The 18,055-nt window shown below is 38.6% G+C and overlaps 1 protein-coding gene across 1 annotated transcript; it reads left to right on the top strand.

Moving 5' to 3' along the window:
- Positions 1-75: 75 nt before the first annotated feature.
- Positions 76-15,204, top strand: LOC110837634 (UNC93-like protein MFSD11). Its single transcript, XM_022079963.2, has 8 exons — positions 76-266; positions 7,351-7,520; positions 9,257-9,433; positions 9,887-10,152; positions 10,667-10,792; positions 12,068-12,236; positions 12,823-12,958; positions 13,099-15,204. Exons 1-8 carry the CDS (start codon positions 174-176, stop codon positions 13,303-13,305), a joined length of 1,344 nt encoding a protein of 447 aa, XP_021935655.2. The 5' UTR covers positions 76-173; the 3' UTR covers positions 13,306-15,204.
- The last annotated feature ends 2,851 nt before the right edge of the window (positions 15,205-18,055 follow it).

Raw genomic sequence — 18,055 nt, 5'->3', positions numbered from 1 at the left:
AGATATCTAATTCAGTCCCTTTAAATTCAATATCCTACATTCTCCAACCGCCCCTCTTTACCAACATACTCATTTACTCCATCCAGCCCAACAAAGTCACACTAACGTGATGGTGTGATCAGTCGAAGTGAAGTTTTCGATACGTGTCACATCACATACTTTTTATTTTCAAAATGGCCCTTGAAAGAAGGTTCTTAAATGTTATTTTACTAGGATTTGGGTTTATGTTTGTGTTTACAGCATTTCAAACAATGGGAAACATTGAGGTAAGTTGAACCATATTTTCTCTGAAAATTACATCCATAAGTGTCAGGATGAGTGGATTTTCACTGTGTTAAATTGTTCATCACACATATTCGGATGGGTATCTAAATTATACCAAAACTGTTGTCAACATTTTAAAACCATAACATTGTATGTATGATAATCTTTGGCGACAGAAGTCCATTTTGAAAGAAGAGCGTTATTGATTTACAGTTGCGCAGTGAACACGCGCTACTTTTAAATAGTAATTCACATTGATTTAATGATCTAGCGTATGTTTTCATTTTAAGTTAACAGATAAGAAGGCATATATTTCAGTCAGATGTAAAATCATTTTAACAAAGATATGCCGTTACTTCAATTAAAATTACCTATTTTTATCTTAAAACGAGAGGGTTACAGATGTCTAGACATGTAACCTTGGTTTCTTAAGCTCGCACATTCACGTTTAGGCGTTTATCCACCCAGACCACCATAGACTTATAGAATGCCTGTACCGTTTTTTATTTACCTAAGTTGTTTCCAAAAGGAATTTCGGCCTTTTGGGGGGGGGGGGGTTGTTAGAGATGGAAAATGGAATTCCCGTGCGTAAATATGTTTCGTGATTCTTGAAATAGAACACTTTCTTTCGTAATAGCTATTAGTGTCTCTAGATTTCATGTTGAAGCATTAAGCATGCACGAGAAAGGTGCAATTTAGAATGTGTCAGACTAAATCTGTTTAGCCAGTAGGTTGTACTTGTATGGAGGCAGTTAAACGAAAGCAGAACTCGGAATTTCCTCCTCTTTTACGGTAGTTATCATCCGAGATTAATTTTGAAAGAATTTAAAGCGTTCTGAGTTCGATTTCTATCGCTGCCACCAACATCTGAAATGAAAGATACGCTAATTTAAAATATTTTTTTTAAAAAAATATATATACTTCTTACTACGACGTTTTTCCTGAATTTCTTCCCATTCGCGTCTTTCCGATTAACAAAGAGACATTCAATTCGCCTAATTACGGAATTCTGTACAGTGAATTCACAAATGCAGAAAGCCTACGCATACTGTAACGGAAATTATAACTTATTTATCGTTTCTTTTACTTAAAACTGACCGGAAGTCGCGTTACGTTTGCTGTGTATTTCGGATGTCGTCGGAGACTTAATATTCCCAATAGATGTGTTCACAACATTTCTAATTTCCAATATCCCCCAGGAAAATTCCGGTATTGTGTCCTTAAATTATCCACGGCTTGTTTTATATTTTCTGAAATGAAACGTCAGGAATTTATTTCCGGCACCTCCAGTCTGATAAAAGATTGTTTAATGAACTGGAGTGTGAGTCAGATACAAGGTACTGATGAGGCTTGGACCTGGTTATAAAATAAAAAGAATATTTGACTGACTTGAATACAGCCAGCGGGGGGTAAAGGCGTATGTCATGACACACATAAATACGGAGGTAAATGTCAAGACTCGAACTAAAGTAGGTCAGCTCAAGATTGTGTGTTGATTACAGAACACTTAAATTCCGTGCCCCCTTTAATATAAAAGCATCTCTGACTGGACGCCGGCTACCCTTACAGATTTAACAATCAGCTGAAGATACAGACGTGATCAGGCCTAGTACCTAGCGCCTCGATGTGACTGACTGAAATTATTTGTCAAAATTTGATCTCTTATATTTATTTCTTGTTTCTTTAGTTTATGTAACACTACATACTGGGACAACTGTTGTGAATAATGAACTCGAAGGATGGGGAAGGCAGAGGTTAATGGCTTGTTCAAAAATTAAAATCATACCATTTTCATGACTTCAGTCAGGTTAACCTCTCTCCTGGTCGAAAGTAGAACGCAGTAGATTCTGTTTAATTGGACCATCGGTTAATTTGGGTAGCCGCTTAATTGGGACGATGTGTCCCAATTAATCGGTATCCTCTGTATCTGCCAGAGTGATTTCTCCTACATCACGGCGTCCGGCCATTTCAGGTTTAAATTGCATATTCTAACCAAGGGGACCGCTGAGGCCTGTGTGGTGAGAATCATAAGTACAGTCAATAATCATTCGGCAAAACGAGTTGTTACATTACGTCATCGGTGATAACTAACCAGAAAAATTCCCGCCCTAACACGCCAGATAACGACTGTCCTTTGACAGAATACAGTACGATACGTTCAGAAGATTCGGACGAGTAAATATGTGTGTGGACAGTGCAACTTATCTTGGTTGCAGACCATAACAGGTTTATTAACCCTATATCTTTGTTCTCTCGGGTCCCTAGCCTTTAAGTAGACCTACACCTCCTCTTCAAATTGTCTTGTGAAATGAACAGATCAATAAAGGAAATTCCCATGACCTATTTATTGTGTCCATCTCAAGGCTTTTACGGCTGGGAGTGAAGTGTACTTTATCATCGGTGAAATGATAATACACTTTCGACACCAATTTAAAGTAAACTCCTTAAGAAATGTAAGATTTGAGGTTATCTGTATTGTTAATCGTGAATACTTTGGAACCAGAACGAACAATAAGAAAATAAATGTATGATTTGAGGTTATCGCAGCGATGAGTATGAAGATTTCTGTCTTCTGGGTTGTTGCGCTGTGTAGTCTGGTCGATGTTTACCAACGTTTCAGAGGTCATACAGCCTCCGTCATCAGGGCGATGAGTATGAAGATTTCTGTCTTCTGGGTTGTTGCGCTGTGTAGTCTGGTCGATGTTAGCCAACGTTTCAGAGGTCATACTGCCTCCATCATCAGAGTATGAAGATTTCTGTCTTCTGGGTTGTTGCGCTGTGTAGTCTGGTCGATGTTTACCAACGTTTCAGAGGTCATACAGCCTCCGTCATCAGGGCGATGAGTATGAAGATTTCTGTCTTCTGGGTTGTTGCGCTGTGTAGTCTGGTCGATGTTTACCAACGTTTCAGAGGTCATACTGCCTCCGTCATCAGGGCGATGAAGATTTCTGTCTTCTGGGTTGTTGCGCTGTGTAGTCTGGTCGATGTTTACCAACGTTTCAGAGGTCATACAGCCTCCGTCATCAGGGCGATGAGTGTGAAGATTTCTGTCTTCTGGGTTGTTGCGCTGTGTAGTCTGGTCGATGTTTACCAACGTTTCAGAGGTCATACTGCCTCCGTCATCAGGGCGATGAAGATTTCTGTCTTCTGGGTTGTTGCGCTGTGTAGTCTGGTCGATGTTTACCAACGTTTCAGAGGTCATACAGCCTCCGTCATCAGGGCGATGAGTATGAAGATTTCTGTCTTCTGGGTTGTTGCGCTGTGTAGTCTGGTCGATGTTTACCAACGTTTCAGAGGTCATACTGCCTCCATCATCAGGGCGATGAGTATGAAGATTTCTGTCTTCTGGGTTCTTGCGCTGTGTAGTCTGGTCGATGTTAGCCAACGTTTCAGAGGTCATACTGCCTCCATCATCAGAGTATGAAGATTTCTGTCTTCTGGGTTGTTGCGCTGTGTAGTCTGGTCGATGTTTACCAACGTTTCAGAGGTCATACAGCCTCCGTCATCAGGGCGATGAGTATGAAGATTTCTGTCTTCTGGGTTGTTGCGCTGTGTAGTCTGGTCGATGTTAGCCAACGTTTCAGAGGTCATACTGCCTCCATCATCAGAGTATGAAGATTTCTGTCTTCTGGGTTGTTGCGCTGTGTAGTCTGGTCGATGTTTACCAACGTTTCAGAGGTCATACAGCCTCCGTCATCAGGGCGATGAGTATGAAGATTTCTGTCTTCTGGGTTGTTGCGCTGTGTAGTCTGGTCGATGTTTACCAACGTTTCAGAGGTCATACTGCCTCCGTCATCAGGGCGATGAAGATTTCTGTCTTCTGGGTTGTTGCGCTGTGTAGTCTGGTCGATGTTTACCAACGTTTCAGAGGTCATACAGCCTCCGTCATCAGGGCGATGAGTATGAAGATTTCTGTCTTCTGGGTTGTTGCGCTGTGTAGTCTGGTCGATGTTTACCAACGTTTCAGAGGTCATACTGCCTCCATCATCAGGGCGATGAGTATGAAGATTTCTGTCTTCTGGGTTCTTGCGCTGTGTAGTCTGGTCGATGTTTACCAACGTTTCAGAGGTCATGCTGCCTCCGTCATCATGGCGATGAATTCATGACCTTTGAAACGTTGGTAAACATCGACCAGACTACACAGCGCAACAACCCAGAAGACAGAAATCTTCCTTAAGAAATGATTGCACGAGCTAACAATTATAACGCGATTGCTGTGTTATTGTCTCTAGATTTTCAGTTCGTGAATAATAACTTATGATGCATTCTTATAAATATCGTAAAACAAGCGGGGCTGATAAGCAAAACACAACACAAATTTTGATCAAGATCGGTCCAGTGGTTCTCGAGTTGTGAGATGACAGAGCACAAAAATCCCTTTTGTGTAACTGTCTCGAAAACCGTAAGACTTGCGGGAAAAGAGTTTTTGGGCACAAAATGTGATTCTAATTTTTTCGCTCCTTCAAATATCTAGTGAGTTACGCTCAGGTGCGCACAGAAAGGCACGCATGTGTTCGTGTCAAGTGTCCGTTAGTGTTGTCCGATTTTAACTAAAATTGAAATGTGTCGGTGAATTTTCGTACAACTTCCAACAGCAAATTCCGTGAATTTCATCAGCGGTTCTCGAGTAGTTACTTGCGGACAGACAAAGCTAACTGGAGAATTTTGGAACTTCATTGCAAACTCGTCAATAAACTGATTTTCCTTGTCCTTTCTAATACTAGCGACTGCTTCATAAGCAGTTAGGTAGCCGGATCGTGAAGCAGACTACTCGCCATCATCTGAAATGAAACGACCGGACAGGATGGCGTGGACTTGTATTAGAAAATTGCCGTCTCGAACCTGGGCTAGGATACCAACTATCCTGATTTCAGTTTTTCTTGGTATTTGTGGCCTCATACAAGTTTTTCTGCCCCAGTACCAGGTCACTACATTTCTATGCTGATAGCTGGCCATGAAAATCTTTAAAATTATTAGTAGCAGTTCACTGACACCAATGTTGATGTCATGTCTGTAGGCAAAAATAAAAGTAAGCTGTCCCTTGTTCTTGCTAAGTAATCATGAAGCCATAATGATGTACTGGGAGTGGAGGTTTAGCACTAGACGGAAAGAGTCCTCAGTACCCATTGGAAAGAAGGCTGAGAGATAAGTCAAGGGGGAGAGTGTTCATGTTAATTGTTAGCCCAGCAAACACTGGAAAAAACAGAGTATTCTACCTTACTTTTGTGTTTCAGTGGTATACCATACACTAGAACACAGCAGAAGTGATCAGATAAAATACATTATTATCTAGCTCCAGCCATCTTGTTGAGGCTTACATTTGCCACAAGTACCTGGCTGACGTTCTCATGTATGGAGCGCCACTGAACTATGAAAGTAAGATAGAAGTCTTTATTTTTCACTTTTGAAGTGTTAGACAGACTGACATACTTAACAAGAATACCCCACCCATGGTAGAAATCAAACACAGTCTTCAGCCCATAGTCTAGTCAGTATCCTAGCTGAGCTACTTAGCTCGTGGCCAATCTGGAGACAGGCCTTTATCAAGAATGTTGCCATGGAAACCCCACAGCTAAATTTACATTTCGTGTTCTGCTGCAATGATTCATTTAGATTTGTGATCTGATCTATTTGTTCAGGAGATTGGCAGAGAAGTTTCATGGAACAAGGTTCAAAGACTTTGTGGTAGGTTCAATAAGAATAATTGCTGTACTTGTTTAAATTTATGTCATAAACAAGTCATGTGTTCTGCAGGGTTTTTTTATCTTACAAATTGACCAAGATCAGTTTCTTTTGCATAGCAGCGGAACTTTCACTTTTAAAGTAGTCGAGGCTTAGGGCAAGTTGGTAAGGTCTTGGCAACTTTATAACCTGCTTTTGGATTAAGTCCAAGGAAAGTTCAGTGGGTGTATGTTGTAACTGGATATTCCAAGCATGTAGAAGAAGGATTTGAGGTTTTCATGGTGGTGAGCCTGAAGATGGCTGCCTCCATCATCAGGGTGATGAGTGATCTCATTGCCCTAATGATAGAAGCAGGTGGAGGCATGGATGATGGTAGACAATTAAAATAACTTCATTAAACAACAACCCAGAAGACAGCCATCTTCATATAGAAGAAGTGTGTGCATGTCTAGGGGTTAATCACTAGGCTCCTGGAAATTATTTCCAGTGTTGCAGCACTGCTCCCCCATCGCGCGATTACAAGAAAAGACAAGTTAATGCGAGTGCCACAATAACACGAGAAATATAAGTTATATGAACGAGAGATATTTATGAGCGATAAAATTAAATAAAACATACATTTTTATTTTATCCATGATTACTTACTTCACATATTTTTTTATTGCATTTCTCTCCTTATAGGGCAGAAAACATTATGGATATGCATATAACTGACAAATATAGACCTTGCAGGCAAACAGTTGAAATTGCGTACATTAACCACAATTTTCTGGCAGCAGTCTGGTTAGACTTACCAGAGCTCTAATTTTCTATTCAGGTATAACCAACATTTTTTTAGATGAAGGCTGCTTGGAGGATATTTCTCTAAAAGTTCATCCTGCTCTGACATAAAATGTGCAAATAGGTCCACGATTTACCAGGACCAGAACTAGACACACACTCCAGCTCAGCAGAAAAGAATGGAGATATGACCAACACACGTTATAAAGGAAATTATTATAATGCAGGTTCAAGCATTTGTTGCTGGGAATGATAGTCATGACACCTTAATACAATTGAAACAACTTTCTTAAAGAACGAGATGTGGAACAAATTGGGTGGCATCTACTGGAGTCTAATATGCATATGCAGCCCTGATCAGAACAGTACCATCTTTCAGTTTGAGTTTTTCTTACTTATTTACTCCCTGTTTATTGCAGATTTGACATGTTCATCTTTGTATTCTATTCTGTTGTCTTATTACAGTCGAGTCATGTGTAATTTATGTTGGAGAGTGTCAACCCATAATGAATTTTTTAAGACAGAAGATGTAACGTGTTAATTTGTATGATTTCATGTATTTACCAACCTCTTCAACTTACCCTGTCTTCTGTATTATAACTTAAATCTCATTCTTTGTTCCAGAAAACAATATTAGATAGTATACGTCAAGATGACAGTAGTTTTGAAGGCGATGGTTATACCAGTTTGGCTGTCATATACGCTGTGTTTGCTCTATGCAATTGGCTTGCTCCTTCCATTATTAGTGTTAGTGGACCTAGGATAGCTATGATTATAGGAGCTATCACATACTGGTAAGTTCATTTCTAACATATCTTCTTCTTCTATGGCTCTCAGGTCCATATGAGGTCCATCTTCTTCTTCTTATTCTTCTGTGGCTCTCCGGTCCGTATTCAGTCCATGGCCTCCTCAATTCTTCTCTTCCATTCTGTCCTCTGTAAGGTCCGTCTGTCCGAGGCTTTGATCGAGGTTTCGAAACATCTTCCTTTTTACGGTGCAAGGTTGTTAGCCTTGCGACCAACCCCCAACCTGGAGGACCAGGGTACCTGTCTTAGTCTGACCTCTCCCCCTCGACCAATCTGGCTAGGGAGGCCCTACCAGTAGCTCTTGGGGTCACTGAGGTACTCAAGCCCCACCACCACGACAAGGTGCAGGTACCATTAAGTGAGGATTTCTAACATATATACCTAGATATTCCGTGACATTTATCGTCATCAGCAGAATCTGTCCATTCTTCAGATGTTCTTAATACAAGTTTTTTTGCATGCATTAATTTTTTTATGAAATGGAAATGTATATTTAATAATGTCTTGTTTCATAATTTTAAATGTTAACATTTATACACCCATTTATCTCTTGTAAAATTATATTACTTGAAAAGTGAAGCTTACTTTTTTTCTCACATCCATTTTTCCAAGCCACACAGCAATGGTTAATCTTTATCAGCTTTGCAGTCCAGTAGGCTGTGTATTGCATTAGCGTACCACCATACTGTTAACCACAGAGTTAAAGTCTGACCAGAAGCCAGGTAGTGTGGAGGTTTAAATCCATTACACATGTATAATAGAAGTAGAAATTTTTACTTCAGTTAATTTTGTTATTTATTATTCATCTGATTTATAATTTGGTATGGATGTTTTGCCTTTGGAGGCTACCCTAAAAAGTTGAATATTAAATGTAAGATTTGCGGTTTTCACAGCGGTGAGTATGAAGATTTCCGTCGTCTGGGTTGTTGCGCTGTGTAGTCTGGTTGATGTTAACCAACGTTTCAGAGGTCATACTGCCTCCGTCATCAGGGCGATTGGTAAACATCGACCAGACTACACAGCGCAACAACCCAGAAGACAGAAATCTTTAATATGAAAGTTGTTTAAGACAACAAACTCTTATTTTATAAATACTTTCCTTTAAAATTAACAGGCTGAGATGTTTTGACACAGTTGTATGTTATATATACTGCATAGTTTTGTAATGTCTAAGCCTTCTGCCTGAAACTATGCTGTTCTTTCAACAGTCAGTTTCAAATAAAGAAATGAATCAGCAGAGAGAAAGAAAATAATGTTTAAAATATATATTCATGTATTTTTAGTGATAACAATATTAATACTAGTGGACAGTACATAAATTAGATTGAATTTTTCTCCAATTTCTTTTGTGAATAAAAAGATAAGTATGTAAGAGTTCATGAATATATCTTGCATTAAAAACATATGCATACATGTGATCTATTACTATGCTTACAGATATGATAATTATTATAATGCTAGCAGAGTACCCATCCTATTTTATTTCAAATAGGAGTTGCCATTAAAATATATACCTTACAGTAATTTTTATTATAATCTAAATTTTTAAATTACAGGGGTTGGATAATGAGGAACCGAGTATGTACCAATATGAGAACCACAGACACATACTACAAATCACACCTGAAATATCCTGGATAGCTGACGTGCAAATAAGGAATACCTGCCATGAGGTTCACACACATCTGTACTCATAATGAATTCACTCTTCACTGTTGTTTCAGCTTGTTCATTGCATCATTCCTGCTTCCTAAAACATGGCTGCTCTATTTGGCATCATGTGTGATTGGATTCGGCGCAGCCATTATTTGGACAGGTCAAGGCAACTACCTCACGCTTAATTCAGATTCAATGACAATATCCAGAAATTCTGGTATTTTCTGGGCCATGCTGCAGGCAAGGTATGATGTCTGTGTTGAAGTTTTTTTAAATTCTTAACAGGCACTTACTCAAATAAAATGTGATGGTATCACTTGGATAACTGGAATCTTGTGGATAATGCATAGAGAGGTGTAGTGCTTACATACAGTATCACTTAACATGTTCATTGCATGCCTGATGTATTAATTTGGCATTACCATAACCTAGCTAAGTGGTTAGCAATGCCATGCATCAACTTTGCTACTTATCACAATTCTCAGCATATTTCTGACAGATTTATTATTTAATACAAGCACACTGGAAGCTTTCATATTCTGGAGTGGCTCATTCATTGGTTTAAAAGGTTATACCAAAGTATGGATAATAATATCCCTAATTGTTGCCATATTGTTAGAAATTGATTATCATTGTTTAAATTATAACAACAACTCTGATTTACAGGAATTATTACCTACATTTTCATATGTTTGCAGCATGTTTTTTGGGAACCTTTTCGTATACTTCCAATTCCAAGGCAAGGCGCACATAGACGCAGACACACGACAGAACGTTTTCATAGTGCTACTAGTCATAGCAGCCATTGGCATTGTATTCCTGTCACTTTTACGACCTGCTCAGAGCGCAGATGGAGAGATGTTACGAAAGGATGAAGGTGGCCCAATGAATGCACTGAAGAGGGCATTTGCCCTACTAATAACCAAGGAGATGATACTGCTCAGTATAACATTCTTCTATACAGGTAAATTTACCTATGGGATGAAGTCCATAACATTCTGGTAATATAAAATTTTACAGGTAAATTAAAATAGTTACCACTGTTCCTTATCACCATATGATGATGATGTATTAAGGCATGGAGTTACCCCCTGAAACCAAGATGATGTAAATAATATTTAGAAATTCCGTCCTAACCTCAAAGAAAGCACTTCTCCATTACAATGATCAGTTGGTTAATGCTGTTTAAATAAATAATTATTGTGAATTTTGAAAATAATTTGACAGTAAATACTCTCTGTACACAGATTGAACATTTATTGTTTATTAAAGAAGGTTGAACAGGTACAAGAATTTATTTGAGAGAGAGGCTCCTACGCAAAAGTCAACCCTTTAGTGTGTAAGGGCTTAAATAAGAAGTATTAATTTTTATCAGAATATGTGTAATTATTTAGTGGAGTGAATAGTAGTGAAAACAGACATCATGTTGACATAGAATAATTCAAGTACATAACAGATTTTACTTTTCTGTTTTCCAGGCATTGAACTCTCTTTCTTCAGTGGCGTGTACAGTCCCAGTATTGGTTTCACCAAAAAGATGGGCTCCAATGTAAAACAGCTAGTTGGCTTGTCGGGAATATTTATTGGCGCAGGAGAAATTTTAGGTATGTCGGCTTCATTGAGGGCAATGCGAAGAATAAGACTATAATTCTCTGTACAACACGACTTGTTCTGAATAGAGTTTGTAATCTTCATTTTAATATTTTAATCAACTGGAATCCAACGTAGAGCTGCACCCATTAGCAGCCATAATGCGCATAGAGCTACACCATAACAAGAGTTCATGTTCCCCTGTACTAACCTGAAATGTAAATGAATATTCTGCACCAAGCAACCGGCCATTTTAAGGGTTAAAATGTATTTGAAATCCAACAAACTACAGAATTTAAAAAAAGAGTCGTGAAAGACGATAATACATATGAGTGGGGCATATCATGACGGGAGACACACTAGCTATTTAGCTGTGGGGAAAGAGCTGTATAGTACTAGTTGGGTAGGGGGCGGCTCGGCTGCTGTCTGAGCCGGTTCGACATGGCAGTGAAAGGAAAAGTCCGTGCCCCTGTGATGAGTTAAACCCATTTATCCAGATAATAGATATTCACTTTAATGACTGAGCTGTCCCATCTCCATTATAGTTGTCCTAAGTGTAGTCTTTAGCGCACAGAATATACTACATGTAGTGTGTAACATAAATGCTAAATTTTAAGGATTTTTCCCTGTTATATGTTAATTACTGTATTTTCCTGATTTTAAGATGTCACTGATTTTAAGATGCATCCTCGATTTTGTAATAGGTTTTTAGGGAAGAAAAAATACATATATTACAATAGGAGTTGTCAGTATTCAACATCTTTGTTGCTATATTTGTGTTTAATGTCCCATGAAAATTTTCCTTGCACTTTAGTCATGTAATGTAATTTTTTGACATCGGTTCTTGGATATCAAATGTAAGACACACTCTGAGTTCTTCTTCTTCTTCTATGGCTCTCTGATCTGTATTCAGTCCATGGCCTCCTCAATTCTCCTCTTCCATTCTGTCCTCTGTAAGGTCCGTCTGTCCGAGGCTTTGATCGAGGTTTCGAAACATCTTCCTTTTTACGGTGCAAGGTTGTTAACCTTGCGACCAACCCCCAACCTGGAGGACCAGGGTACCTGTCTTAGTCTGACCTCTCCCCCTTGACCAATCTAGCTAGCTACCGCCAGCATAGCTCTTGGGGTCACTGAGGTACTCAAGCCCCACCACCACGACAAGGTGCAGGTACCATTAAGTGAGGCGCTCTGAATTCAGAAATGTTAAAATGTGAAAAGAAGTGCATCTTAAAATCAAGGAAACTTGGCACTACTATTCTGTGATGTAATATGAATTATTTTAATAACAGGTGGCGCTATCTTTGGAATTCTGGGATCAAAGACAATACGATGGGGTCGTGATCCGATTGTGATATTTGGATTCCTTATTCACGTGGTTTCCTTTTTTCTTATTTTCCTAAATCTGCCCAATACTGCTCCTTTTGGAGACACTGACGAAGCTGCTTTCATACACAGCAAGTAAGTATACAAAGCCAGGAGACACATCACTAATTGTTCTGTCTAATTAAATTGCAGAAATAAAAGCAAGAAAGAGTAGTCTCGCACTTCAAAAGCCATTTTTATATTCGAGTTGTAATCTGACAGCAGTGTTTTCATATAAAAGTATTACTTGATACACAATTTGCACAGACCCATCCAAGTGGGGGGGGGGGGGGGGGGGGGGGGGGGGGGTTTGCTTGTACTCAGATGCGACTAAATGACGGAAATACTTCCCCAAGTGTTTACTTTTCAAAATATTTATCTTTGAAGTGAAATGTGAACAGTAAATAAGAACTTGTTGTTATATCTCTGGACAATTTTCATTACATTTTTATTGCCTGTTTTTTATTTTAAAAAGTGCCAGCGGAGAGTACCATTCGGTAACGCTAGAGAAATCACAGCCTTCATTATGTGTAGACACTGATGGAAATTCCCTTGCATATTTAGTATTTTATATTTTGTAACAATATCGTGTGATCATTACAGCCACGAGGCTATGAAAAATAAACCACAGATGTAAATACGGAATCAGATGGAACTAATCTATATTTCTTGGCTGTTACAGTGCGTACATTGCCATCCTGTGCAGCTTGTTGCTTGGGTTTGGTGACAGTTGTTACAACACACAGATCTACTCTATACTAGGAGGAGTTTTCCCCGAAGACAGTGCGCCCGCTTTTGCTCTCTTCAAATTCACCCAGGTATACTTCCAAAATTTACTTAGTCTGTGGGAAATTAGAATTTTTAAGCGTAATTTAGTAAATCAACACAAACTTCTCTTGACTTAAAAGAAAAAGATGACAGACTATTCAGTTATTCCTACGATTTGCTTGCGTTTTAGTCTGTAGCTGCCGCCGCCAGTTTCTTCTATAGCAGCCATATTGCTCTACACGCACAACTCGGAATTCTGGTACTCCTGGCCACGATCGGAACCATCTCATTCTGCTTTGTGGAATGGGCGGCACGATCCAAAAAAGCAAAGGGTTACAATGGAGCGATTGATGACCCAGATCTTATGGGTGGAACTGCTACTTCCAAGCACGAATAAAGACTGATCTTTGTACAGTGTCTAAACCTTTTCAGTTGAATACACGGAGAGATGTAAAGTAAACATTTCAATTGGAAAGTGGTAATTTACATGTCAATTTTTGCCAGCTAAAGCTTATCATAATTTTATGCAACCTGCAATTTGTCCTTCGTGTGTGCGCGTACGTGGTTCTCCCACCGTGAATGGTGAATATATGTAAATTTGATTGTGTGAGAATGGAAAGTTCACGTATTTCATTACACCACAATGTCTGTAAAAGGTAAATGCAATAATTAATTAACTTAGCGAAGTGTCATTACTTTTGGCAGTAAATAAAATTAACTTGTAATTAAGTCTATAAAATACATGTTTGACAATATTTGTTTTCAATATAATAATATTACAGTCACGAGTATCTAATATATTTTATGATATAAAATTCAATATAAAATATTCATAAAAGAACATATACGATCCGTTGATTGCCATAACAATGTTCGTTAAAGCAGATCAAAATGTGTATGAGCGAGAGGAAGAGAACTCGTAATTCTGCATTCTCATTGCATTATAATTATTATGTTATAATACTGCAAAATTAAAATTTCCCCTTCTAATACGATTTTATTTACGCAATTTATACTGCAGCTAGGGATATGCTGGTTGTCGGCTGCAAATTTACAGAGATGGCAAGCGATGAGAGAAATAAAATTAAAATGTGAAAGATTTCTATAAGACTATCAGAAAACAAAACAATAATGTTATCAATGTCTTTATGTTTGTTTTCTGTGGCTTATCAACATTTTACTGTGTTTAAACTTAACTGGACAAAGCTCATTTGTGGACTGGGTTTTGAGCCCATCGTATCACGACCAAATTTCAGATATTGGTCCTATCTATAAAGGTCGATAGAACAATGCTGCCGACTACTTGAAAATGCCACTGATGTCTCGTGTGTGTGTATATGAATCGAGGCTGCACAAAATAATATTTAATTCTTCAAGGACTAATGGTAAATTTTCTTTATTCTCAGTTGAAGACATTTACTTCCTCAATTACGCACAAAGTTACATTTGAAGAATGTAGGAAAATGAAATTATATGAGAGCTAACTAATGGCTTCATGTTAATACAGCAAAGTAATTCTTCTTCTTATTTTCCGGTTTAACAATGTTTGTACATTTTCCGGTACCCTTTACGGGTCCCCAACTTTTTTTCAATTGGCTTGATCTATGGACATTCGGTAGGACTCCTTGGACGAGTCAAAGTAATTTAAAGTAGTTTTTAATTAAAGTACCTGAAATACTAATGCATTCCAGATGCTAACGTTTTTCAGTCGGTAAAATTACCAACTATGGTCTCGACAAACAGGATTCAGTTCCTAGCAGGGGAAGGTATTTTTCTCTCGCACCACATCCAGGGCCTCCTCCCGTCTGACGGGTACCGGAGTTCTTTCCCCGTCGGAAAGTGTTCAGAGCATGAAGCTGAACTCTCTCTCCCTTTGACCTAGTGTCACGATTAAGAGCAGAATTGTGAAACTTCTTTTAAGTGCGTGAAAGAGATAACACGTAAGTCTCTCCTTTTAGCGGAATGTAATTCGGAACGTGCGATGCAGAGCTCTGTCTCCATGTTACATGGATGATGTGCACAAAGTGGGAATGTCTTTGGGGGAAATTATTGCATTTGGATGTACTGTGATGTTATTTATATATATATAAGTCAAAAATTATGATGTAATTTGTTCTGTAGTTAATGTTAAGATAATGGTATTTCTGGTAACTATGTTCACCTCTGTTCAATCTCAGCAGTTTATAAAAGGTCCAATTTTTTTTTTTTTTTACAAAATAAATATTTCCTGTTGATGTACTTTTCTAGTTATTAATAAACAATCCAAAAGAATGTATCAGATTTTCTCACAACAACATTTAAATGTTCATGTCTCATCACCAAACTACAGCATTAATGGTCTCTAATAAATCTTTTAAGAATCCGTCAATGTTCCAATATTTTGGAAGAACGGCGGTGAATCCAAACGAAATTTCATTCACGAAGATATTAAGAGCAGATAAAATTTTTCTTCTTCTTTCTCATCTCCCTTTCGCCTTTGTAGCGTCGGGGTTGATTGCTCGGTCCACCTCCTCAATTCCTTCTTATCCCTCGCTAAGAATTTAATCTGCGTTAAACTTTTCTCCTTTGTCTGTCTTATTTCTCTATTAATATCCAAGTAGCTCTTTCTAGGTCTTCCTCTTGTTCTGGTACCCTCGACTCTAGCTTCCAAAAACTGTTTCGTCTTTCTTCCAGCAGATTAAATTCAGGGAATGCTTTCTACCACACAGTTCAGAAAATCTTTCAGTCTCTTATCTAAAACTGTAAAGATTATTTATTATTTTATCTCTTGTTTTGTATGGGTGTGAAAATTTATCTCTCACAATAAAAGAAGAACAGAGGTTGGGTGTTTGAGAACAGGGTGTTCTAGAGAATATCTGGACCTAAAAGGGATGAAGAGACAGGAGGATGGAAAAAACAGCACAATGAGGAACTCCATAACTTCTGCCAACTCTTATTAGAATGTTAAAATAAAGGAGGATAAGATGGATGGAGCATGCAGCACAGATGGACCTATGATATCAGAATTTTGGTTGGAAAGCTGGAAAGGAAGAGACAACTTGGAATGCCTGGGTATAGGTGGAAGGATAATATTAAAATGTTTGCTACAAAAACAGGGCTGGATTCATCTGGCTCAAGATATGGACCAGTGGCAGGCTTCTGTGAATACAGAGGAGAACCTTTGGCAGACGATTTCTTGACTAAACTGTGTACTGACACCTTCCAAAGGACTTTGCTCTATGGAGAGAGTTGGGTGCCTCCAGACTGTCTGTCTTCTGAAAACGAAAGAATACGATAACAGTTTCCTAAATGTATTTGTTTCTAATTTCATCATGAGCCCATTCCTGTTCGTCAAAACTTTAAAAATTCTCAAATGATTTTGTTGCTAATTTTTATTTCCTCTTCATGTATTTTGATTCACCTTTATTCACTTTTGGATGAATACACTTTCTGGACCGTAGAAGAATTTATACTTTATCTTTTGTGATATTCGTCGGTTTTCCTACCCGAGCAAAGTAACGTACGTAAACAAGTTTCTGATTTAGACCATTTCTGATTATTACCGCGCTTTGCGATCTCGCCATGTATATGAAGCATTGTCAGGAAAGCAGGTGTTAGAAGTGTTTCATGTTTCTAAACAACTTTTTCTTCGTCTTTAATTCATTTCATTTCACGTCCCAATGTTCAGGAGCGTTTTCTCCGTCTCCTTCATTCTTATCGTTACCATTCTGCTCCTCTCTCTCTCCTCGGACACGCACCTGATTCCTGCCAACAGACGTTCTCATTAATTAAGCAGGTAATTAATCTCCTGTAGAAGCATCAGAGTCACGTTTCTCCATCCAGGAATTGCATTAGGCAGGGCTTCCTACGATCACACAGCTTGGAACTCACCCACAGTAACTCCATCTGGCAGTTCGCGCGCTATTTTCCTTTAACCCTTTGAAGCCGAAGATCGTCTGAATATTATTTATGAATTCAGTCCGTACCGCGAAGAAAACACTACACCTCACCATTACGAAAATCAGCTGGTTAACCCTTTGAAGCCGAAGCTCGTCTTCATAATATTTACGAATCCAGACCGTACCGCGAAGAAAACACTTCACTTAACCATTAGAAGTCGAATCAGGCGGTACCACATAAGATTTAACAAAAGAACATCCCGGTCAAAGCCTTAAAGTAACACTCTTCATGTATAAAATAACTCTTAAAGTGTCATTCGATGGTTTTTCATGGCAAGTATTAATAATTTCATGGTTCAGTGATCCATTCTTGTGTATTATTTCCACTGGTACTGATTCCGTATACGTTAAATTTTCCAGATATAAGCTCACAGTTTACCACCAACTCGCAACTGTATTTTATCACCAAAGTGACAACTACACTCTAACTATTAAAACGGACACATTTTCGGTTTCATTATTTCTTCCTTCGTGAATTTCGTAAAATTCTCGTATCTAAAATGTTCCTTAACTTATTCATTTTGTAGTTTCTTTAACAACGCTGTCAATAGTTCATATCGACGAAAAAAGGATGACTGATGAATGGGACAGGATATAAAAGGAAGCGGTCGCAGACTAATTTAAAATACCATTACGAGATTTTCGTGGAGTAACTGAGGAAAGCCACACAAACCTCAATCAAGATAGCCGTTCTCTGGACCGAGACACGGACAACACAAAACATATCGCCCAACAGCATGTGGCTCCCGGGCCACGGTTTTAAAACCCCTGCTTTAGACCTCGTTCGTTCGCGGAGTTTATGTTGTGATGCCAACGTGGGATGCACATCTGGACCCAACAGGCTGCGAGATCGGCCACTTTTATGACAATCTGCCCGTATAAAATTTGAAATACAAGAAGGAAACAACGATATAACGAACACATCATGACTTTCGGCGCTCCGTTGTTGTTGTTATAGTTTAGGGTAAAGGGAAACGCCTTCGAGCCGATTTGAACTGCACGAAAACGTTCCACAGAAAACGCAAATCAGTCTCCTTTTACTTCATCTTAAACGTCCCATTGGCAGACACAGGGTTTATAGATTTGCCGTCGTATAATTGCAATTATTATCATTTTGCACCAGATCCATTTATGACTATCACATGAATGTCTAATCCATTGTGAAATTAAGTTCTAACGGCGGTGAAAATGTTGGTAAGGCGATAAAGA

Source organism: Zootermopsis nevadensis, unplaced genomic scaffold (assembly GCF_977971745.1).
Source record: "Zootermopsis nevadensis isolate Lab colony 2312 unplaced genomic scaffold, Znev_1.0 Znev_ptg000003l, whole genome shotgun sequence".
Lineage (NCBI taxonomy): Eukaryota > Metazoa > Arthropoda > Insecta > Blattodea > Termopsidae > Zootermopsis > Zootermopsis nevadensis.
This window is presented reverse-complemented; position numbering and strand designations above follow the sequence as displayed.

Excerpts from the sequence above, each read along its gene's own strand:
- LOC110837634 (XM_022079963.2), top strand. The coding sequence starts at position 174 with ATGGCCCTTGAAAGAAGGTTCTTAAATGTTATTTTACTAGGATTTGGG. Across the intron at positions 9,434-9,886 it reads TGGGCCATGCTGCAGGCAAG|CATGTTTTTTGGGAACCTTT; the intron begins GTATGATGTCTG and ends ATATGTTTGCAG. Across the intron at positions 12,237-12,822 it reads GCTGCTTTCATACACAGCAA|TGCGTACATTGCCATCCTGT; the intron begins GTAAGTATACAA and ends TGGCTGTTACAG.